At 43.5% G+C, this 23808-nt stretch overlaps 1 protein-coding gene across 2 annotated transcripts in view; it reads left to right on the top strand.

The window, feature by feature from the left end:
- The window catches only part of STARD13 (StAR related lipid transfer domain containing 13), a 375008-nt gene that overhangs the window by 143987 nt on the left and 207213 nt on the right, over window positions 1-23808 (top strand). Inside the window, exon 1 of one of the 2 annotated variants that reach the window (XM_037012360.2) lies at window positions 16680-16880. The exons of the other annotated variant lie outside the window; for it this stretch is intronic. Within the exon in view, the coding sequence (XP_036868255.2) occupies window positions 16760-16880 (121 nt within the window). The 5' untranslated portion in view covers window positions 16680-16759. Of the gene's footprint in view, window positions 1-16679; window positions 16881-23808 lie in introns of those variants that run through there. 2 annotated transcript variants of the gene reach the window in all.

Genomic DNA, 23808 nt, shown 5'->3' with positions numbered 1-23808 from the left:
CTTCCTAATGAAAGAAAAATACTAAAGATAGCAAGTTTTTTTGACAAGGTAAGATAAGGCTAGTGTGAAATTCTTAATGATGTCAGTCTGCAATACAAAACAATTGATATTTACGTACACCAGCTCTAGAAGGGTTCACGCTACAGTTTTTCAGAAAGGACATAATGTTCAGCAGATGTTTAAGCAAAGTAGGTATGAAAAAATTAGAGAGCTGGTATTTTCTGTAGTATGCATTCGGTCACCAGTGAGGGTGCGAATAGCCGAGACTTTACAAGAGTCCTCTTTGCTCAGAGGGCAGAAGCATTGACGTTGAAGAAGGAAAGAACTTGCGGACAGCTAGACCCTTCCTCCTCATGAGAAAGAGCCAGCTTAAGAGTTCTCTTAGCGCATTTTATATGTCTGTTTCCCAAGGGAGGGGATTGATCCTGACCTTTGAGACAGATTTTGGATGAAACTAAATATTTCTTTGAAATGATTATCACTTTAATTAAAGAGAATATACAAATTAGAGCAGAGCAACATTCAGAAAGGGTAATTTTGTTCTGCCTATGAATGCTACACAAAAACCCAGGTAGCCTATTAGATTAAAACTAAACACTAAGGTAAATCCAGGGCACTAAATAAAAAAAGGGTACACAAAGGTTTGTACTTTATATTAAGTTTTTGTTGCTGAAATGAATTAGTGTGAAAAACATTGTTCCGTATTGCCCACATCCAGCTAAGAATGAGAAAGGTATGGTGAAATTGAAATTCAGCTACCGTGGAATTAGCAGATTGTTGCTTATATTAATTTCTTGCTGTCCTTCTGAAACTAATGGTCCTATGCAAACCATTGTTGCCTATTTCTGAAGATCAGCTAAGAGTGAGAAAGATGGAAATTCAACAAAAGTGGCCCATAAGTACAAAAATTAATTTTCTCCTCTAGGATGGTGAAAAGAGGTTAAGTATAATTATTTATAATTGATAAATATAAAGGAGCTCATGGAGACTGACAGTCATATGTATCAGGCCCTGCTCTAAATGCTTTGTAAATAGGACCTTGTTTAATCTTCTCAACAGTCCTAAGAGGTGAAGAACATTGTTATCCCCATTTTACAGATGATAAAGCAGAGACACAGAGAGGCCATAACTTGTTCTAGTGAGTGGCAGAGCTGGACCAGAAAAGATAAATAAAGGCACGATCTTCGATAAAGGCCATGAACAATATACCAAAGCACTTCATCCTGTAGCTTACGCCCATTTCTAGGAATCTGAGCTCTCATCTGTTGTGACAATTCATCTGTTGAATATGAAATCAGAAGTACTGGAGAAATTAAAAGATTACAAATCTATCAGTATTTCTTGAATTACTTAAAACAAATATTTACTCAGGGACAATTATATACCAAGTGTGAGGATTCTTCTATTCATTAATGTTTTAAGTGGCTCCCCACATGGAAGGATATTTTTCTTTCAACTGCCTTTAAAATAAATTTTACCTAAAATAGATAGAATGTGTGTCTATGCATATAAACTTAGACACACATTCTTTAAACAAAGAGAAAGTAAGCTTTCAGGTACTTCTTTGTTTACAAGCCTAAAATAAGTGGCAGTTAATCAGAAGACATGTATGTCCCCAGTCTATGTGCAGTTTGCCTTGAACTCCCAACACCTGTTTCCAGACCATTAACTGTGCTCAGGACAGATACAAAGGTTTCCATTAGAAAAGTTTCTTGACCTACATGCGAGCCTTTGTGGAGTGGACATTATGCATATTTTCTGATAGCCACCGTCCAGTGCAATGATATGGAATAAGGATGATTTTTCAAGGTATTTGAAGGAAGAAAAGCTCAGTAAGAGGAATACACATCTTCACTGCAGAAAGCCAGGTTTAATCTGGCTGTGAAAATCAAGGAGTAGCTAGGGCTTCATCCACATCAGTACCAAAAGCAACAAAATGAACAAACAAAAGTCCACAGAGGCACCTGCTAAATGTCTCAGTGTACCAAGAAGTTGAGAATCATAAGTGGGAAAAATTATTTCCGACTTGGTGTCTGAGATGTCAAATGAGACCAAACGGAAATAAAAATGTTATCCCATTTCTAGGGCTGCCAGATAAAATGTGAACAATAGAAATACAAATATTGCATGGGACATATTTCTAGTACAAAATTACTTGTTGTTAATCTCAAATTCAAACTTAACTGAGCATCCTGCATTTTTATTTGCTAAATCTGGCAGCCTTCCTGACTCTCTGAGCCTGCGGGACACCCCAGCCCCTCCCTCACTCCTGCCGCTGCTTGGTCTGGGCCAGAGACCCCAGTAGGGGGTCTGGGGCAATGGGCTGGAAACTCATGCCTATCAAAGCCCCTGGAAGACACACCAAATGTTGGGCTGGCTCCGCATAATGCCTCTCCGGGCCCCAGGGTGGGTGGCCCGCTTCATGCCCACAGTCACAGCTTTATTTCTGTCTAGGATGGCTCTCATTCTCAAAATGTGTCTAGCACACTCTAGTTTAAGACCCGCCATAGCACAGGGTCTTTTGAAGTCATATTGCAACGACCAGCATCAAGCACAGAACCCACGACATAGTAAAGGGCCAATAAATGTTTACTAAACTCGAAGTTCTCAAAAGCTATTGTTGTTGTTGACATTTTCCTGCTAGTAATAGTAATCAGGAAACAGGGATAAAATTCTTCCCTCCTAGGCCCTCACTATTTATGTTTATTTTCCAAAGCCCATAAGGAAAGACCGAGTTGCACACAATGCCCATGCGTCGTGTGCCCGGCATGCTGTCTGGTGCAGAGGATATACTCAGCAAATATTTGTTGAGTGAGTGCATGAATGCTAATTATGGTATCTGAGTACAAAGGGGGCTGGCGTAAGACTTACTTACACGTTGCAGAAATCCCATATCATAGAAACAGCTTTTCTATATTATAGAAGCTGGGGGAGGGGGCCGGTTAGATGTTACTTGGTTCAGGACACGTTGAGGAGAAGAGTTGGGGGAGGGGTTCCCCAAGGAAGTGGGGCCGAGATTACTCACGAGTTTACTCCCCTAAGATAAGAAGTGTTTGAAGTTGGGGGAGAGAATGGGGACATGAGCCATACCAGACAGCAGTGATAGGAGGACAAAGCGGAAGGAAATAGCAAACCCTGTTATCAGAATTGGGAGGAGAGTTCTTACAGCTACTGGACCCTGGGCCCTTTTTCCAAATGGCCCTCAATCTAAAAAGTGACAGATGTAATTTCATATGCATTAGTTTGGGACTACCCATAGTGTGAGATGCTACAAAATTCTTAATTCCCATAAAATAGCAAGCCTTATTAAATATAGGCCAATTTAAAATATTTATCACATTCTACCAAAATATTTGATACAGGCAGGAAAAAATACTGTGAGTTAAAACTGAGTTTTCCCCAAATCTTCTCCAGCTGGTTTAGGGGATACAATAAAGTAAGATGGGTAGCTAGCTGCCATTTTATCCTGGGATAATTTTCTCACCAGAATGAAAGCAGAAATCAAACAGTTTAAGTAGATTTAACCATACAACACTCAAGATTTCAGCAAATGGGTATTGAAACCTAAAGAACCATTGTTAATATTTGAAGAAGTTGTATTGTTGTTTTTACTAGTCAAAAAATTTTTGTCTTTCCTTTTTTTAGAGTTACTCACCTTTGGGAGTGATAGTTTTAACCTTTTTTTTTTTTTTGCCAAGGCAGTTCAGCAGAATGCACAGCTATAAACGACACTGACTTTAATGGGAGCCAGCCTGTAAGTGGCACTGATGAACTGTTAGAGGCAGAGACCCGTCTTCAGGTTTCAAAACTCAGCTTGAAGCTACGACACATATATATGCTTTATTAGAAATAAATTAAAAGAAGATCCAGAAACAGCCAGAAATAATTCTTTTTTATATCTAATATACATTTGTAAAAAAAAATGGTAAAAAGTTAAGTCATTTGGGCTATGATATATCACAGCTCTGACCTGATGAAAACTGTCCTTTTCCCTTTTTCTTGATACATTGCCTACATAGCACAGAAGGGCGGCACAGGTTCATGCTGTTAATGCTGTCATTCATCATTTTGCTATATATTCATTTTAATGTATTTTTTAAGCAAACTTGGACTACTAGATACTTATGCAGTACTCTTTGACAGGACGTGGATAACTCCTGTCCTAACCTCTAAGAGTCCTTCATACAAAATAAACTTTTAGCTTGAATCCAAAAGGTTAGCTTTCATAATAGTTCATTTTTAAACCCCCAGCAATAAGCTCCTTTCACTAAATGTTGATATAATATCCGACCTATCAAACCAAAGCAGTATTTAATGCTTATGACAGGCATAGAACTGTGCAAATGTGCTGTTTTATAAGGCTTTAATCCAGAGATGGAATCATATGTACAGTGAACTTTATCTTGACAGGTGAATCAACTTATTGCTAAGTAAAACAGCCAGACAGTACTGTCCTTGTTATTGACCTGCAGGTGTTTAAAAACCTAAGGGAACTCAGGAGAAGCCTAATAGCATCACATGACAGGAATGAATGGTGGGTGGTGAAGAAGCAAAGCAAAGCTCGTTAGGTAGCTAAGCAGGTGCTTAGGAAATTTAAGGGCAAAAATGGAAATCTAAAATAAAAACAGGTGCCTGGTTAGGTTTTTATGGTCTGACTAGAAGTAATAAGAGAGCTAAGGTTAGGAACACAAAGATGAAATTAGTTATTTCTAAGAAGTCTTGGTTTGGAAGAATAAAATACAAGTTTTGGAGATAACTCTGTTCTAAGAATTCATGTGTCCAGATTAAGTCCAGGGAAATCCAGTGAATCTCAGAACAAACACATTTTTCAGCCTCAGAAGTATTTACTAAATCCTTCCAGTGTCTGACAGACTTCTATCCTCTATTCTGTCTTTTTTAAGCTAACATAATAATATTATTACTTAGCTGTATGATATTGTAATGTTGGAAATATTATTTGTAAGCATTTTTAACAATTTTAGCCCACCAATATACACATAAAAGCTGTATGTCGAATTGCTTACCAACAAGTTTAAGTTGTCTGTTTCTGTGATACTTACCAAGGGAAAGAAAACATGTAGCCCTAGGATGAAGTCTCCAATGAATAGCATTAAGAAAACACTTGCTTGAAATAAAATACTCAATGGGTGAATTTTATGATTTTTACTGAAGAGTCATAATATCTAAATGAATTATATCTTAATGAAGATATACAACTCATGAATATCAATTATATCTTAATGAAGATGTTACTTAAACACATGAAGTTGCCAAAAATAAAACTATTAAAGAGAAATGAGGAAAATAGCAGAAAAGATGAGTGAGTAGCTATAATCAATGTCTCAAGTGAAAGCTATTATGTTTTTTAGTCATACTAAGGAAAATACACTGACTAGAGTGAAGACAGAGATATATGTTTTCCTGGCCAGCCCCTGTCCTGCAGTGCATTTATAGCTCACAAGCACGATTTATTCTTCAAGCTACTGAAGGCTGAGGGATTACATCTTGTATTGAGTTCACCCATGACTTGTCTACAAAGCCCCTTTGCTGAAATACATGACATTTCATCCGCTAGACAACCTTGAGCTCACTTGTGGCTGACCCCACCTATATGGGGTCAGGCAGGAGGAATTGCCCACCTGGCGACCTTGCCTTACATCTCCTGGCAGGGCCTCCTTCTTCAGCCCCTGTGCTACCGTCCAGCATGGGGAGCCGTTCTGATCACAGCTTAACCCTGTACCAGTGACAAGCAGTTCAGGGACACTGGCTGTGTCTTCCTGATGGACATCAGAAGCATAGTGTTCTATTGCCTAGTGCCCTTTGCCCAACTAGCTTACGGGCGCTAAATAATCCCCTTCCAGGACCTCCTTTCCTGGATTCCTGGTGTGCTCTCTGCTTTCTCTATTAGAATGCTTTGAGGCTGTGGACTTCCGTGTGGCCATCACCCAGACCCTCTATTCCTTTCAGTCCCCCTTTCTTACTCTCCAGAGAACCAGGGTCCTTTCCTGCTTGAGGCTCAGGCGAGCCTGACTCAGTTTGCTTTTGCTGTTACCTCACGCTAACGTGGAAGGGGACCCACTGGTCACTACTCTAGGGTTTTTACCTTTACAGTTGCCTCTCTCCAGAGTAAGTTCTAGTAGGTCCTGTTGCTGTGCTGCTGACTGCGGTGCGGTGTCTTGGAGCTCCTCTCTGCGCCCTCTGGTTTCGTTTAAGGGCTGCTGTCCTGTTCCTATCCACACTCGACACTTCTTATTCCGTTCTTTCTCTTCCGCTCTCTCTTTTTCTTAAACTATTCTATTCTCCTTCTAAACCACTCACACTTTACTCACAAGAAAGCCCTACTTTTCCCTGAGATGAGACATTGTTGATGTTTTTGTTTTACAATACTGTATTCCCATTCAGAGTCCCAACAAGCTATGTTACATTCACGATACACTCTTACATATTAAACATAACCCAACCCATTTCAACTGTGTATTTCAGATACTGGTGACTCTGCATTTATATTTTAATACAGACGACTTTGGATTTCACCCCTGGTTTGGGTGAAGAAAGGGAGTTAACTTATGACAAAATTAGTTTTCTCAAGTGTGGAATGCAAGTTTGAGTGGTGGGGGAACCTAAGCAATGCTTTTAAGTTTATCAGCTTCAGTAGATATTCTAAAAAAGTTAGTATCATTCACCCATAAAAAGAAAAGTAACATACATACAGAATTTATCACTATTATTTCCTATTATTCTTAGTCACTTTATCAATGTGGCTTAGCACCTTTGTGTTCGTGTGCGTGTGCATGTTTGCCACTAAGTGCTAAATGTGTTAAATATTTCAGTATCTAAGTAGATAACACATGGGCATACCCAGCTTCTCCAGCCCACTCTTGAAACCCCAATTTCCAGTTCGTATTCATTCAACAAATAAACATTGAGCACTTACCATGTATTAGGCACCGTCTTCCATTCTGGGGAGACAGAAATAAACAACTCACTTCAAGGGGATCACAACCCAAGGGGACCATGAAACAGCTATTCTCTGAAGTTTAGGTACATCTATGAAAAGGGTCAGCCAATGTTCCAGGAAGCAAGAACAGGTGCAAAGTCACTGAGGCCCAAGAGAGCATGCATGGTGCAGTGAAGGGACTGCCAGCCTCTCTGTTTCTCTGTGAGTCCTCCGGCAAATATTGTTGCTGCTGAGGGCGGGAGGGAAGGAAGTGTGCATGGCTCATGCGAGGTCCCAGCACAGGCCAACTCACAGGACCAGCAAGCAGAGTTGACGTTGCTGGCAGCTGGGGGCAGCAGGAAAGGCGACATTCTTATTTATGGGTATTATTTATGAGTTTTTCTTAAGGATGAAAAAGTGTTAGATACAGAGTTGTGATGATTATACACTACAAATGTATTTAAGGCCACTGAACTGTATACTTGTGAAGAGTTGAAATGATAAAATCTTATGTATAGTTAGCACAGTAAAACAAATTTTTTTTGAGTGCACATGGGCCTTGAGGAGAGCTGCTGAAGTTTTAAGATGGCCACTGTGGAGACCAGGAACAGGACCCGGGAGAGACACGGTGGGGATTTCGCTGGCGACTCTCGCTCCACCCGTATCATGCCACCAGTGTATGCAGTTCTGGGATGTCCCTGACCGCCTGTGGTGGCCTGGATGTAAGAGTGATACAGGGGTTTTGTCAGATGGGCATGGAATAACCAGAAACCGAAATAGCTATGTGTGTGTGTAATGAGAACGTGGCTGAAAGGCTTAAGCCAAGGCTTAGGAAGGCATGAAGCCAAGGACTGGGGCTGATGAAGTGAAGGAAAAGCAAAAGCAAAGATCAGGAGACAAAATGAGGGATGCTGTAAGGATACAAGGTCGTTTTAGAAGCTGAGATGAAGGCTCCGGATGTGGGGAGCACAGCGCTGTGGTGGTGACTTCGGGTGTGTCTGTGGGAGCCAATGGGTGAGGTGGAGTTGGAGACAGGTCCCTGCAGTTGTTTGTTGAAGGATCTAAGCTCTCCAGAATGTACTGGACAAGATCATGTAGTATTTAGAAATTCCAGGCATGGCGTGGGCGTTCTGAGCAAATGATGTATTATTTGTTCACTCATCCCATCATTCACGGAGTGCCCACTTTCTACCAGACACAGCTCTGGGTGCTGGGACTCAAAGTCCAGAAAGAAAGACAGTTCCCTGCTCACTGGAATTTACAATATAGGAAAGGGGCATGTTGGGCAATAAACAAAAATAAACAAATACAAAATACCATGTGGGCATGTGCTATGGGCAGAGTTAGTGAGGCTTGATCACTGAATGGAAAATAAGAGGGGCTTGTTTACCAAGATGGTTAGGAAAGACCTTGTGATAGTTATGTTGAGAACTAAAAGTTAAGAAAATCCAATTCAACAACTTTTTTTCTGGAAGACGACCATATTCCAAGCATAATTCCAGGCACAGAGAATGCAAAGATAGATAAAAGGCACTACCACACAAGTAGAACAGAGATACCAACAAAATCAGTCAAATCCACAAAGATGTCCCAGGGCTCCAAAGAGGGCTTTGCATTTGTAATTTTTCCAAACTAGTGTAAGGAGTTTTTAAATGATGCCTGCAAAATATTTTGTTAAAAAATTAATTGTACCAAAAACATATTAGTGATGAATAGCCAGTGGGCATAACTGGAATATACAGAAAACACAGTATTTTCTCATATGGACAGAAAAAAATGTTCAACTAAGGGGAGCAGACAGAAGACAAATACATATTAAATGATAAGAGTAATTTCCATTGCTCCAGAAGCTCTTAAACATAGTAACTCACTTTGTATTCAGCACATTATCAAAAGGCACTGACAGGAAAACACTTCAAATGTAAAAATCAACTGCTTTTGAACTACTTCTGTTGAAGAGACATAACTTGAGATTTTCACTTTTTAAATATCAGAAATTGAAATATACTTTATAATGTCATTTACACTCCTTACAGGTTTGTTATAGATAACAAGTGTCAACAGAATTAGGTCTTTGTCTCATGGCCCCTCATTACCTCTGAAAGTATCAGGGTCTGGGGATCTGGGGGTTATTTTGTAGTAATCATTTCATTAAAGTGAGCTCAATGCCGGTAATTATTTTAGATAACCAGACTTTTCCCAGGGACTTAAGGATAGATTTGGATTCAAGTTCATTGTAAATTACTTCAAAGAATGATACAGGTTTAATCGTACTCCTGACAGAGATGTTTCTTTAGTGGTCTTAATGTATTGTCTGACAACCTCCCACATTCTACAAACAGGGAAGGAAGAACCCCATCACCTTCAAGGGACAAGGCCTTTGGTGGCTACACTGAGACCACACAACAGCTCTAGAGAATGCCAAGGGGGCCAGGGGGCACTCGAGAGGAGACGGAGATGAGCATTTATTTGAGTGTTGGTTCCGCACCTTAATTGCCACTGATCTGAATCAAGTCGTATAACTTTCCTGAGCCTGTTTCTTTGCCAGTTTTTGTTTTGTTTCTTTAAAGAGTGAATTCCTACTTCATGTGTTGTTATATTAAATAATGCATAGGAAGTGCTTTATCCTGGGTAGTGCTAAACTAGGGCAAAGGCTTATTCGTGAAAAAAAAATCCTAAAGAAAATGTCACATCTACTCAGATTAAATAATAAACTGGGAGTGACTGCTGAGACACGTCCAAAGTTTTCCTCTGGAATATAGAATATATGCTGCCTGTCTTTAAAGATGACGAAGGTTTGCTCACACATATGTGTGGAGTAAATATAATTGGAGTGGGAGGTCACTCCATGGAAGAGGGTGAGGGTCCCAGCCTCTGCCAACTCTCCGCACCAATCAACACGCTTAACTGGCCTTTGTCAGCAGTTGGAACACAGTCAGGGCCACTGGAGGAAACCTGTGCCACTTGGGGACAAAGACCCTTGTGGACTATGCACAGTTTTTAAATGCAAATAGGAAATGCACCGACTCCAAATGTAGATTCTCCCCAATCTTTCCTATTATCTGCAACACGTTTGATTTGGATAGCACCCTGTATTTATAAACTCTCACATATCTTTTCATTTTGATCAGGGTAGGTAGGATCAATGTTCTTTTCCGTGTTTGACAGATAAGGAAACCAATGTTTGGGAGGTTAAGTAGCTTCTACCAGTCCTACTGCTTCTGATGCTCAAGTTGAGACTTGAATTCTATTCTTACACCTCCCAAATTCATTGCTGTTCCCTACCACTCTTTAACGCTATTTAGAATTTGGCTGGACTGGAATGTCATGATAACTGTGGAATTTGTTTAAGTCAAATAATATTAATAATGCTAACAAACATTTGATGCACGCTCATTTATATGCCAGCCAGTATTTCACATGTATCAGTGCATTGATCCTTGCCAAAAACCCTACTAGGGAGGAGCTTTTGTTATCCCCCATTCGTAGATGCCAAAGCCGAGGAACAGAAAGAGACATGACTTGTCCAGACCACAAAGCTCGTAGGCAGGGAGCCCGGATGTGCACCCTGTTGTTGGCCTCCTTCCCCTGCTGCCCCTCTTCACCCGTCTGCCTGAGGAACTCAGGAGCACCAGGGAGGGCTGCACAGGGCACGTTTGCGTGTCCAAAACGTCCTGAGGTCTCCATCTAGGCTCTCTCTATACAGGCAGCCATGGCCAAAGAGGTGAATGGCAACTGACCAATTTGCCTGTATAACTGTAATAAAGTGTTGTGGGGTAGGTTTAATTTCCTCAGCCTTTAGGAAACAGGCTGAAGGATACCACAGGATATCTGCATGCAGATGGTAAGATGATTCCAACCATTTAGAAACTTTTTCAATCCAGTAGCCGGTGAGGGCAGAGATTTGTGACACACTCACCCAAGGTCTCCCATGTGGTAAGGATGTTTCCCAGAAAGGTACATGAAAAATATAGAGAGAAATCACAATATTTATGAACTCAGTGAAATGTTATGACAGGACATTAAGGCTCAAGCGCCCAGGCGTTTCCCTGTCTCCATGAGGAAAATACTAAGCATAGCCAGGCAGATTCATTGGCAATGCACAGCTTACAGCTAACACTAAATTTGTGTACAAGAAAGGATAGAGGCTGATGATATTTTAATTAATAGAACAAAATCCAAAAGGCAGTAAAAAAGTGTTAGCTTTAGAAGATGGGCAGATTCAGAGCATGGCAAAGGGGCACTAAGGCTTCCCAGTGGGACAGACACAGATCAGCAGCTGTGAGCTAAGGACCCGGCATGAAAAGCCAGCTTCTCCAGTACATTCTTTATGAGGAAATAAATAACGAGCGATAGCAGTTCAAAATCTCCAGTGACGAGACTGTGAAATGCAGCCTAAGGGACACTTGCCGGGAGAGCGCCAATGAGCTCGTCGCCCTTCTGCGGCGCGGTGTGGGCCAGGGGGATGCTGGGAGGAAGGCAATTCCCTGCAATCAAGCTGACAAGCAACATGAAAGAGTGGACCGTAACTATTGCTCTTGGCAGAGAGTTGTTGGCCTGCCACAGTTAGAAACTGGGTTCTTTTCTTAAGCATAGGCTTCTGACCCCAAAATACTCAGCAAGTGGACTGTAGAATGTGCCTTTCTGTTGTTAGGTATGAGGGTAATGGACAGAATGAGTCGGGCATGGGGGGCTGTAGAAGAAAAAGAAGTTAATGGAATCGCAGGGTCGTGGGCATCCTTATGCACAGGTGGGTGGGGGGCAAGGCCTGCCTATTGCTTGTGGGTTGTGTGTGCAGTGGTAGTGGGTCTTAATCATATAGAGTTAAGAGAAGAAGGAAGATTTTCTTCCCATTTGCCAAAGTTGTTCATCACAGTATTATGTGCAGTTTCTAACATTTAGGATGAAATGTCCAAAATCATGAGAGTTTTAGAATAAGTTATGGTATATCTATCCAATAGACCTTTATACATTCATTCAAAACTATATTTTAAAAGGTAACTTAATACACTGGGGAGATCCTCACAATAGAACGCCAAGTGGAAACAAATTTCAAAATTTAGTATAAAAGTCATTCCAATTTGTTGAAATATGCAAAGAAAAAAAACTGAAAAGGAAAATGTTCAAATGTTATGAGCTCCCCTCCCCGCCGGGGTCTTCACCTGAAGCCGATGACAAGACCACCTGCGTCAGAGGGATCAGGCAGCCCCCTACCCCTGCTGCTTGCTTCCTTCTTCCTCCCTGCCCTCCCACCTCGATGGAAGACGTGCCTCTCTTCCTACCCATGACCTAGTCCTGCGGCTGGGCTATGCTCACTGTCCTTTCCCGTCCCTGCAAGACTTTTTGTCAGGCCAGTTATTCCCTCTCTCCTGCACCCTCTCCCCTCCCCCTCTCTTAGGCTCAACCCTCAGGTCTCACCCTTCTTTAAACCAAACCACAGCCCAAACACAGTAACAGAGCACGCAGCCTCTGCCTGTGTCCTTTGGAAAAGGAGTCTTTCCTGAGCAGCACTAGAATACAGGCCCCCTCGGGCTCTCCTAAAACAGTCTTGTCAAGTTCATGCTAATTGTCTGGTTGCTAAATCTAATGGATGTTGCCAGTCATTGTCCTTCCTAGGGCACGGGGACGCTGCCACCCTGATGACCATTCCCTTCCTCGTGATGCTGTCACTTCACCCAAACCAAGACTGTAGAAGTCCTGGAAAAATGAAATCAGTGAATCACTATTTCTTCTAATCCACTCTGTCTCCTCCCCCTCAGCCCGTGCCCCACATGGCCACCAGGCTAGCCTTCAGAGCTCCACCTGTACCCCCTCAATGCAGGCATTCCCTGGATTTCAGTTCTCAGCCCCCTCTTTTCCCTCGGGCTTTGGTGTCCCTGGGTGATTGTATTCCTTCATGGTTTCAGCCCTCACCTCTCAAGGACCAACTTGGTGCAGACAGATAGTACTTGTGTTTAAGAGTGTGGCTGCAGACAGAAGTGAGTGTGACTCCGGGCGAGTTTCTGCCCCTAACATTACCTACCCAAAGGACTGTACTGTGGATTAAATGAAACCACCCACTTGGTACAAAGGAACGATTCGGTCAATGCTGCCACATCCCTGTCCTATCCTAGATATTTCCTCCAAGGAGCCTCTCCTGGCACCCAATCTGAATAACCTATTACTTCCTCTCATAGCATCCAGTTTAATTTTCTTTCTAACACTTACCACTTCTGGACATTTTCTTGTTTGTGATCTGTCTCCCAGGGAAATCTTGGCATTATGAGAGCAGAGGTCTTGTCTGTCTGATTCACCGGTGCACAGTCAGCGCCTAGAACAATCCCTGACAGTCACGCTCAATAAAAATGGACAGAATGATTATACTTTAGTACCATGTATCGTTGACCTTACTAAGGCATATTTCAAAAAATTTCCCTCTACAGCTGCTCTTTCATCTCTATTTCTGTGTTAGTCAGTGATACTAACGTGTGTCCATGTCTGAGAAAGGAATCAAGGAGCGCATCTGACTCCTCCCAAAGTCCATGTGTGGCTTCAGTCTTTCTCTGCCTCTCCATCCCTGCAGTACTGGGTTGGGTTCCTTTCCTTCTTTCCTCTCCAAGTTTCTTTAAAAGAGACTCACATATGAAAGCTGTTGCCCTCTCTCGGCTCTGTGTCTTTATACATTTTCTCCCCTTGAAAGTCCATCCCCTGATATTTTCCTTCACCTATCCTTCAAGACCCAGTTGGATGTCACCTCCTCCCAGAGGCCTTCCTCCTGTCCTGTGCAGTGGCAGGACTGCGGGACCATCTCCGGGGCCTGTGTCACTGAGCACTGAGTGTCATTGTCCTCTCGACACCCCAGGGTTGCTGAGTTCCACCTGCTGGGACTGGCCTTTTATTTCTGAATCCCTTGTGCCTTTTCTAGTGAAAAGCACTCAGTAGGATCATTTACTGACACGATGAATGTTCCAGCATGATCTCGGATGACTGGTTATTACTAGGGTCTGGTCCTTCGTAGGAAGGTACATTTTAATTATGTCTGTGGCAATGTTGCTTCATTGTCATTCATCATTCCCTCTTCTTGTATAAAGCATATTGATTTCACATTTAGAAGAAATGCATATTAAATATTACAGTACCTTATAAACACAGCAAATTATAAATAGAAACATTAATATCACTGTAATACTACCAGGCTTTTAGGAGAGTGCTGGTAAGGAAAGACTCCTTTTCCAAAGGACACAGGCAGAGGCTGCGTGCTCTGTTACTGTGTTTGGGCTGTGGTTTGGTTTATAGAAGGGTGAGACCTGAGGGTTGAGCCCAAGAGAGGGGGATGGGGGAGGGTGTAGGAGAGAGGGAATAACTGACCTGACAAAAAAGTCTTGTAGGGACAGGAAAGGACAGTGAGCATAGCCCAGCCGGAAGACTAGGTCATGGGTCGGAAGAGAGGCACGTCTTCCATTGCGGTGGGAGGGAAGGGAGGAAGAAGGAAGCAAGCAGCAGGGGTAGGGGGCTGCCTGATCTCTCTGAGGTAGGTGGTGGTGTCCCCCAGTGGGGAGGGGGAGTCCTATGGGGTTCAGCTTGAAACGGGGCTTGTAGAAATGGGAGTGGGTGCCGAGGGCCTGTAGGCAAGACTCCCAGTAGCCCCAAGGGTCTGGGCTGAGTTTAGAACTCTGCATCTGTGGGCTGCTTGTGCACAGCTGTGCAGTCCCCCCAGCAGGCCAGCACCAGCTGGGTGGGCAGGGAGCTGGCCTGCGCTGTGTGGCACAAGCTGCTCGTGCAGCACCTGTTCTGGGAACATCACTTCGGGCTTTCATCTGGCTTCTCTCGGATAGTCTTGGATTCGTGGACCCTTCTACAGCCAGAACGCCAACAAATTTGCAATGCCAGAATTTATCTCAAATTAGTCCTTTAAAGAGAACCCCTAATCCCTGACATCTGAATAGAAAGTATGGATTAAAATGGAAAAGCACTAAGGGCCCCAGGATTTTTAGAGCTAAATGACCGGTGCAATAGCTGGAATGTTCCTTGTGCTGTTCTATTCCCGTGCATATAATGTTACAACTACTGCTGCTGTTTGATTTAATTAGAGATCCTTTTTGAAAGTTAAATGCACAGCTTCTCTGGGAATGGAATTGTGAAACATTTTGTTGTTTTATTGTATAGCAGTCACTTTCAGATAACACAAATGTTGCTCTTTGCAGAGAATTTCGTTACTACTACATGCATACAAAGCAGAGGATGTAATCAAAAAGAGTGCTGGGCAAGAGTCCAGAAAGCAATCTGGGTTAGTGTGTAACTGGCTGCCATAGTTTCAAGTCCATTTCTGATCCATGACTTATTGCTTCATAACTGACAATTTCAGAGGTTTAAAAGGATACAACAAAAAAGCTCAATCAGTACTTTCTAGTTCATTCTGAAGTGTGTTTCACAGTGAACACACTTTATTATTTAAAGTGAGACAATAAGACTGTTATTACTATCATCACCCCCTAGTTTTCTACTAACAATAGCAACTGGTGGAGGGAATATTTACTGAAAGTGTAGAAATGTAGAGAGAATACTTCAGGTAGGTTATAGTTCCCATTCCTTAAATCAGCAGCATTTTATATAATAGAGAAATGACTAGACAGTTTAATTTTCAACCTTCATGTGGGGCATCTGAAATTTTTTTAAAACAGCTGACTGCACTTTGGTTCTCTGGCATTCTGGTACAAAGACATTTAAAAAGAAACACATTTCAAGAAAATGTACCGTTTGAATAATTCAGAAATTCTTGTGAAATGTTTCAGCTTCTCTCACCAAGCTAGAGTTGTATGAAACTGATTACATCCTTGAAGTACATCAGATGTTGTCCTAATTACTTTCTCTGAAGTCCTCCAAGCACTTTGGAAGCACAGCCTTGCGAATAGCAGGACACCCGGAGGTCTGAGCTAGTACTGTCTTCATCCTAAGAAGGCAGCTTCAGAGCCCAGGAAAGTGACTTGGGCACCACCTCGGGTATTTCTTAAAGAGCCAGTGCATTTCCTCACTCTTCCCTGCAGGAATCAGTAAATTTCTAATTACAAGCCAACTTTCTATTATTGGCTAAAAATACCTTAAAATTCTTCTATTTTCCTATTTCACTTTCTCACAATACCTACTTTTAAAGTGCATACAGATTTCAATGCTTTTCCAGGGTGTGCCAATTTAGTTGATGTCGTTTCCTCGTAGCTTGACTCAGTACTTATCAGTCACTGCCTTCCCACCCAATGGCTCTACAGGAGATGGATCATTTTGACTTTTTAAATCATTGTGATTTGATCGTGGATTGCAGCCAGGAAAATCATTTCATGGATGAACCCGTAAAGACAAACATATAAATACAGGAGCACCCGTACCGAGCTCCAAACCCATGTCACTGCGGTGCAGTGTCGCTGATCTCAAGTGACTCGGATTCAGGACTGCGGAGGAGTCACTGTGGCACTCGCTGTGGCACAGTTCACCACTTTTGTTGTGGTCGTTGTGATGGTGGTCTCTGGGGCTGAACTTTGGGAAGAAACTCTCAAGAAATGGGAGGACTGTGGTCCAGTCCCTGATGTCTGCGTGAAGCTGGAGGGGGTGGAACCTCGATCAGCGGGGGCCACGGGGCCAGGCCGTCGGGCGCGGGCGAGGCAGGGAGGCGGGGAGGGCGGGCAGGGAGCGGGGCAGCGGGAGCGCAGAGGCGACCCCTGCGCGCGGGGGCGGCCGCGCACCCCGGCCCGCGGCGCCGAGGAGCCCCGAGCGCGGCCGGCCCGACCCATGTCGCGCCCGCGGGCGTCTGAGCGGCGGGCGGCGCGGGGGCCGCGATGAGGACGGGCTGAGATGAGCAGCCCGCGGACGGTGCGGGCGCAGCTCCGGCGGTCGGGCAGCGGGCAGCTGCGCGCCTCCGCCGCCAGGGCCTGGGCGCTGCTGTGGGAACGCGGCCGCGGGCGGCGGCTGGCAGGTCGGTGCGCGCGGGGCGCGGGGCCGCGGGGCGGGGGCGCTCGGGGCCCGGGGCGGGTCGGGGGCGCTGACAGCGGCGGGGCCCCTGCGGCGCCATCCCCCCGGCAGCCGAGGAACGCGCGCCCTCCGCCGGGGCTGCCCCTCTCCCGACTCGGTCTGTGACGCGAACGAGCCCCCTGCCTGCGCGACCGCGGTCAAGACAAGGCGAGGGGACGTTGTGGGGGAGAGGATGTGGGAAAAGACAGGCGGGCAGACGTGCAAGCGGACAGCTGCCACCACCCCTGTCCTGCTGTGGGTCAGCCTGCGCCCACTCCAGGGCTGCCAAGAGGGGCCACCCTTTCGGAATCCAGTGCCCGTGCATCAGAGGAAGAGCACAGGTGATCACCGAGCCGAGGGGTCCTTAGGAATCCTTGCTCAGGTCGGAGCACCCGCCCCCTCTCCGCACCTACCCCGGTCCCCAGAGGGGGACCTTACTTCTGCGCTCAGGCTGTGGAGCCCGTTCCTTGTAGGGCCACCAGAGCAGTGAGTGGCTCGCGCCTCTACGAGGCTCACGCCGACTTCAGGGCTGGTGAGTCACCTCATGGACACGGCAAGCGGCCCTACTGCGCAGCAGAGTTCCTGTGTTGCTGGGCTTTAGGGTCCCTCTTCCCAAGTGCCAGCCGCTGGAAGGTGCTTCAGGAACTGGGGGCCAGTGTGGCTGCAAGAGCCCCTGTGTGGACCACCAGCGGAGTCTCTGGCTTGTGGCCTCCGCTCTCTCCAGCCATGACTCCTGACTTGGCCAGCGAGCACCGGGCTGGGAGAGAGGATGGAGAAGAAGGCAGGGAGGCTTGGACAGAGGGAAGGCTTCCCAAGGCTGGGACGGGAGGGTCCCCCTTCTCTGCGCTCCTCCCCCTTTTCCATGCTGTGGAACTGTGGAAATTGGCCTCATGTTCTGCCCTTACACCCTGCAGCCGCATCTGCTCCCAGCCTGGCAGCATGGCAGCCTGACAGCATGCTGGAGGAGATGCCCACAGTCTGTGTCCCCTTGAGCGTTTGTATTATCAACCCAACTGGCCAATGAGAAGTAAGGATCCCAGATGATTCTAACACTCAGTACTGTCAGCATAAAATGTCCATCCACGTTTTCTCTGTAACACAGTGGCCCCATGTAGTAAACACCCAAGAAACAGACTTTTCGGTCTGAACCCAGAAATATTTTGTGGCAACACAGTTGTTTTAACTGTTGATTTCTGAAGACCCGTAGGTGCATTGCAGACCTTAATTAATAACAAGTAATGATTTTCCTAGTTATCCTGCTAAATTGTGAAATCTACATGATGGAAAGTATTAGAGAGATTTTTGTGGTCTAGTAAACTTTTTGACTTCAGAATGTTTACCGCCAAAGTCTCTTTCATAGCTTCTGTTAGTTAAGTTTGTTAAGTTTGTTAAATCAATGGATCCTCTGGAAACAAGAAGTCTTTCCAGGAGAGCTGCCAAGGCAGTGCTGAGTTTTTATAGACGCTGAGGCCAGGGAAGACGGCAGCCCTGTCTTTTTCAAAAGGACCTCTAGGAAGGAAGGGAGTGTAATGCAGAGACTTGAAGCCATTAAGATTATCCACGGAAGTCATTTATTCACATGAATTGTAGATGTTGTAGTTCAGTTAAGGCAGTGGAGAGACAAGGTTTTGACTCTGGGAAATAAACCCTAGGTAGAGATTTTAAGATCACGAATGCATAGAAATTAAAGCTAAACGTGACTTCAGAATGGTGAGCATGAGCATTGTTCCAGAGTAGTGGAATTCGTTTTTGAAATAGTCGTATGAGATTTTAAAAATGTTCAATCAGAATATTAATATCTACTTACCCATAATCTGCTTACCACTCTGCTACCAGTGGATGCCAGCAGGCTGTTCAGCTAGGACCAAACAATCCTCTGGGAAGCAGGCTTCAACTCCTGCTTCTCAAAGCAGGCTGGGATGCTTGCCACAAAACCAGGCCAACTCCGTGAAGGAGCTTTTAGATGCAAATTGATTTTCTTGGGTTTTCTTGCTAAGGTAGCTCAAGTAAGGAACTTTGGCCATGAAACACTGAAATACTTAAGTTATTAATGTTGGCATCAACTCTGGGTGAGAGTGTTCATTTGTGAAAGTTTTCTTTATATGGTTCAGTTCACTGTATCAGAATAACCGACTGTATGAATGTGCCCCCAGAGAGCATCTGCCCTGCCAAGACGTGATATGAGGATATTGACTCTTTTTTTTCATTTTTCATTTTTTCTATCAGATAAAAGTTGTATGCTGGGACTTCCTTAATTTTCCCCACGTTTTTTATTACCTCTTAGTCAATAAAACAGTGTTCAGAGTACTTTATAACAAACTTGCGTTTGTTGTCTGGAGTATTCCAAAGGTATTTGATTCTCCCCTTCACTTTTTTATATCCTGAAGAAGGAAATCCTTATTCTAACTCACTAGCACTTCTTTTTGTGAACAAACATATTACCGCTTGTGGATTTCTGTGCTACCAGACCACATTTAGGAAGGAGAGGGTTATGCATAACTGGAAAAAGCATTTCTCAATGTTCACAGTGACACAAATAATGGCACCGGTGGAAGGGTTAAGGTATCAGTAATATTCACATATGTTCATTTCGTTGTGAAATGACACAAGGGAGTTATTACTAAAGAGGAACTGGTGTGGGGAGCTCTTCCTGGGCTTTCCACTTATGTGGTAGCTGCCAGATTTTCATCAGATTGTGGCATTTTTGACAGTGCATACTTCTTAATTTCCCAAGACTCTGCTCCTCATGAGGGTCAGCAAGAGCTTTTCTCACCTGTCACTTCAGTGTTGATTATTGTAATAATGGCGGTGATTGTTGTTTATTCCCAAGATAACCAAGTTAGTTAGCGTTCAAAGCAGGATTCTCATTCAGGTTGTCAGAAGTCAAAGGCCATCAGTGGCTGTTTTCTGTTACACACCACTGTCTCCTCCATAGGCGTTGTGGAGACACATGGACCTCAGAACTTTTCTCTAAGGCTCTCTTGTCACTTGCAGTTAGTTTAGAAAAGAATAATAAAGTTAACTGGAAAAATTCTATTTTCCTTGCTCCTGGAGTGACAGAGATGAGCCTATGCACCTGAAATGGTTTGTGCCCGAGTCATCCTATTGGGCTGGTTAGCGTATGGACGGACTTACAGAGACTTGGAACTAACAAACGGCTGTACGTCTAGCTTGTGGGGGTGCCTGTGTGTTGTGCCCTGCCCATCACCGTTGCTGTCAGGAGCCAAGCGCTGCTGGAATGAGATGCTGTCATACAGCCTGGATGCAAGTTTCCTTAAGGTGGGTGAGTGGCAGGCTCTTAAAGTCCCTCTCGGTCCCTAATCGGTTAAAATGGTGACAACTCTCAACTTTTGTAGTGCCGTATCTTTCTCTAGATAGAAGCATCCCCTTCAGCTTTCATTGTATCTAAGCAGCTTGAACTACTTCTCAAATGTTAAGGTCTGAGAAAATCCACATGAATTTTCTCAAGCTTTCTGCTCCTTTCTTTTAAGACCCCACTCTGTTTCAGGGGGAATGTAATCCACGTGTTTGACTCTTTTGTATCCACATAACAATATTTATGTTGCTTGTGGGCTAATTGATGTCTAAGGCTTCTGCTCTCTTTTAGAGTCTCATTTTAATTCACTTCTCAGACACAGGAAGTTATATTGGTGCCAAGGATAAACTCATTTAAAACACTGAGAAGTTTAATTCTGTTAGAAATGCTAATTCCACCAAATTTCAGGGAGGCCTTGTCATGTTCAGACAGGTTCATTCATTCTTAAAGTCAACAGGAGCATCCTGTGATGTGATGTGAACATGAGATTGGGACTTTAATACAAAGTAGGGTCAAGAATGGAACATGGGCCGTAAAAAAGTTCCTTATTACATCAGTGTCCTTCCTTTTTATTATAACTTACTTTACTATAAAGAACAGGCCATCCTATTCTGTCAAGATTTTTAATAAACATCTTTTGAAAGAGGAATACGTTTTTTTAGATGTGATTTATATTAACAACAAAAGAAAAACCTAGGTCAAGTAACTATACAATCAAAATCTGAGAAAGCACATCACTTACAGCAGGGTTCTTAACCATAGATACACATAGAATTATCTGGAGCCTTTCAGAAACATGAATGATCTGGCTGCCTCGCCGAGATTCTGATTCAGTTCAGACCTGGGCCTGGGGCCTGGGCCTCAGTATTTATTAAAGCTCCACAGGTGGTTCCACTGTGCACCCTGGTTTGAGAACACTGACTTACATTAACTACCATATTATAACTTGTAATCTGTAATTCTGTACAAGGTCATATTCTAAGCCCCTAAGAAAAGTGTAGCTTAGGGAGGAACAAAATTGTCATTTTACAGGGACAGAAAGAAGAAGAAAAAAAAAAAACACCGGTGTGCCTGGAGCATAATGTCAACGGGTGGCTGGGTATCTAGCGGGTTGGGGATCCTGTCAGAGGTGTGCGTAGGGTCACGTTATGAGATCGGATTGGACTTTGTTGCCAAAGCAAGAAATTTGGATGTGGTTCTGCATGTGATTAGAAGCAAAGGATTTTAAGCAGAGGAGTGACCGGACCTGAATAAAGTGGCCCTGGAGTGGTTTAGGTGACCGATAGACAATGACATGCCCCAGGTAGATAAGGATGGAATTGGAGAGAAAGACCCAGATATGGAGCAGCTCTTGGAAGTAGAGACGACAGTGCTGAAGGGCTGGATGTTAGCAGTGAGGGAGAGGGATGGAGGAGTCCCTGTTTGTCGCACCCTGGGCCAAGCTGGGGACAGCAGGCAGATTTGTGTGTGACAGTTGCAAAAGGAACTTTCTTTGCGTAAGAGAGATGAGAAGTGTGGAGTTCCCTGATGGCCAAATTAGGCCAGAGATACCTACTAGACACCCAAAAGCAAAAGTCAAGGAGCTGGATGTATAAGAATAGTTTTGAGAGAAAAGTCAAAGCTGGAGATAGAAATCTGGGAATTATTGGCATCTGACTACTGCAGAGTAAAGCCTTAGGACTGGATGGGATTGCTTAGAAAGAGATTATAAATAAGAAGGGGCCAAGGACCAACTCCTAAGGCATCTTTTCTTTAGAGCACAATAATTAGGCATGAACTATACATACATATATGTGTGCTAAATTTCTGGGGAATAAGAGAAAGAGCAACCTTTTCTAAATTGCACCATTCTTATAGCCGAACAATAGAAATGCCATATTGAATAATCTTTTGTGACAGATTTATTTATTCAGTCCCAGGACTGTTGATGAATAAAAGGTAATCAATGAATATGTCTCACTGATAAATATACCTTTTTAACTTAGAGATGATATTGCAAAGTTAAAATGAGAAATTTTAAATAACAGCCGAAGGAGAGACTTTTGCAAATGAAAACAATGTGTTACAACATTCCTGGGCTTTTCTCAGAAGTTTTGAATGTGTAGTCCTAAAATAGTCAAGTTGAAGGACAAACATTTTTGTCATGTTTGTAGTTGGTCAATAAGTATTTATTGAGCCATGGAATAGAATCCTTGTCAAAGCATGTTGGAACTATAGTGCAGGATATCAATTCAGTACTGTGGTTTTATCCTGGCAAAGCCCATGAATTTTACTATGCTGTTCAAATCTCTTAACTCATCTCTTTAACCAGAAATAGAGTAGGCTTCCAGAAATTGCAAAAGGGCGGTATAGAATGTGCCTTGACTACACGATATTGTATTTGTAAATCTGCTGTGTCAAGCCATCTTACATTCTCAGGCAGAATATTTCCCTAGTAACATTTTTATCTAAAATAAGAATTTCAGAATCTTATGGTCCTGTTATCTTGTGCAAGAAAGCATGTTTTATCTGTAATGTTTCCTCAAGGCATACTGAACACTAGAGATCATAACACTTTATCGCTAGCATTAAAGCACGAATCATGTGCAGCCCCATGAAAACAAATGCATTGCTGGCAATGACATTCCATTGGAAAGCCTTATCATCTGCTTCTTATCCTCTCTCCATCTGGGTAAAGGGGAAACATTTCTAGGTTCCTTGAAGGATCATCAAAAGTGTTTCCCATTGAAATGTAATATTTATCATTTGAATAATGTTCCGAAAGTACAAAAATTCTCCTATCTGGCAAGTGTAACAGTAAGAGTTATACCCACTCTTCTATCTTCCACTGCCTGGAACGGTGACATCACAAAGGCAGCAAGGTAGCGCTTCCCTCCTTTGACTGATGGTCAGTTGCGTTCATCACACAACTGTTCAAAAACAATGATGGATTGCTAACCCTGAGGCGTTGTCCCATGGTCTTGGAAATAAACTACAACTTCATTTCCATCCCAAGAAGACTTCATACCACAGACATGAAAGAGCAGCAATTGTTACAATAAAAATAAGTCAATAAAAAGCTCTTACCTATTTCCACCATTGTCTCATAGGCAGTTTTATCCTTTCTGGACAACAAGGCGATACTTTGTGCTGAGTTCTAGTTCTTAAGTTCTTAAATCAAAGCAATAATGACAAATGCAAGCGGGCCCTCTTAACCCCTTAGGGTAGCACTCTAGCAGTGGAAAAGGTTTGGAGCTGTTTGAGAGATCATTACAGCTACGTAATAGTGATTGACATCCGTAAAACGAGCATCTGTGCAGCCACAGTGTTGGTATAAACACTGGCCACAGCTGCGGCTGCAGTTCTGGGAGCAGAGCCCTGCAGGTGTATGTAGATGCATGTCGTTTCACTCTTGGTGCACAAGCCGTGGAGAGGAGGCTGGGTCAGTGGTGTTTGGGTGTGACAGAAGATGACTGGCGCGGCATCATCATCTAGTAATTAAGAGCAGCTATTGGAGCCAGGAAAACATGGGTTTGAATCATTTGTCTACCACTTGTGCAGTAGGTCCTTGGACAAGATAATTAATCTCATTATTCCT

Source organism: Manis javanica, chromosome 1, assembly GCF_040802235.1.
Source record: "Manis javanica isolate MJ-LG chromosome 1, MJ_LKY, whole genome shotgun sequence".
NCBI classification, from domain to species: Eukaryota; Metazoa; Chordata; class Mammalia; order Pholidota; family Manidae; genus Manis; species Manis javanica.
The sequence above is the reverse complement of the archived record's forward strand: the minus strand, read 5'-3'. Positions and strand labels throughout refer to the sequence as shown.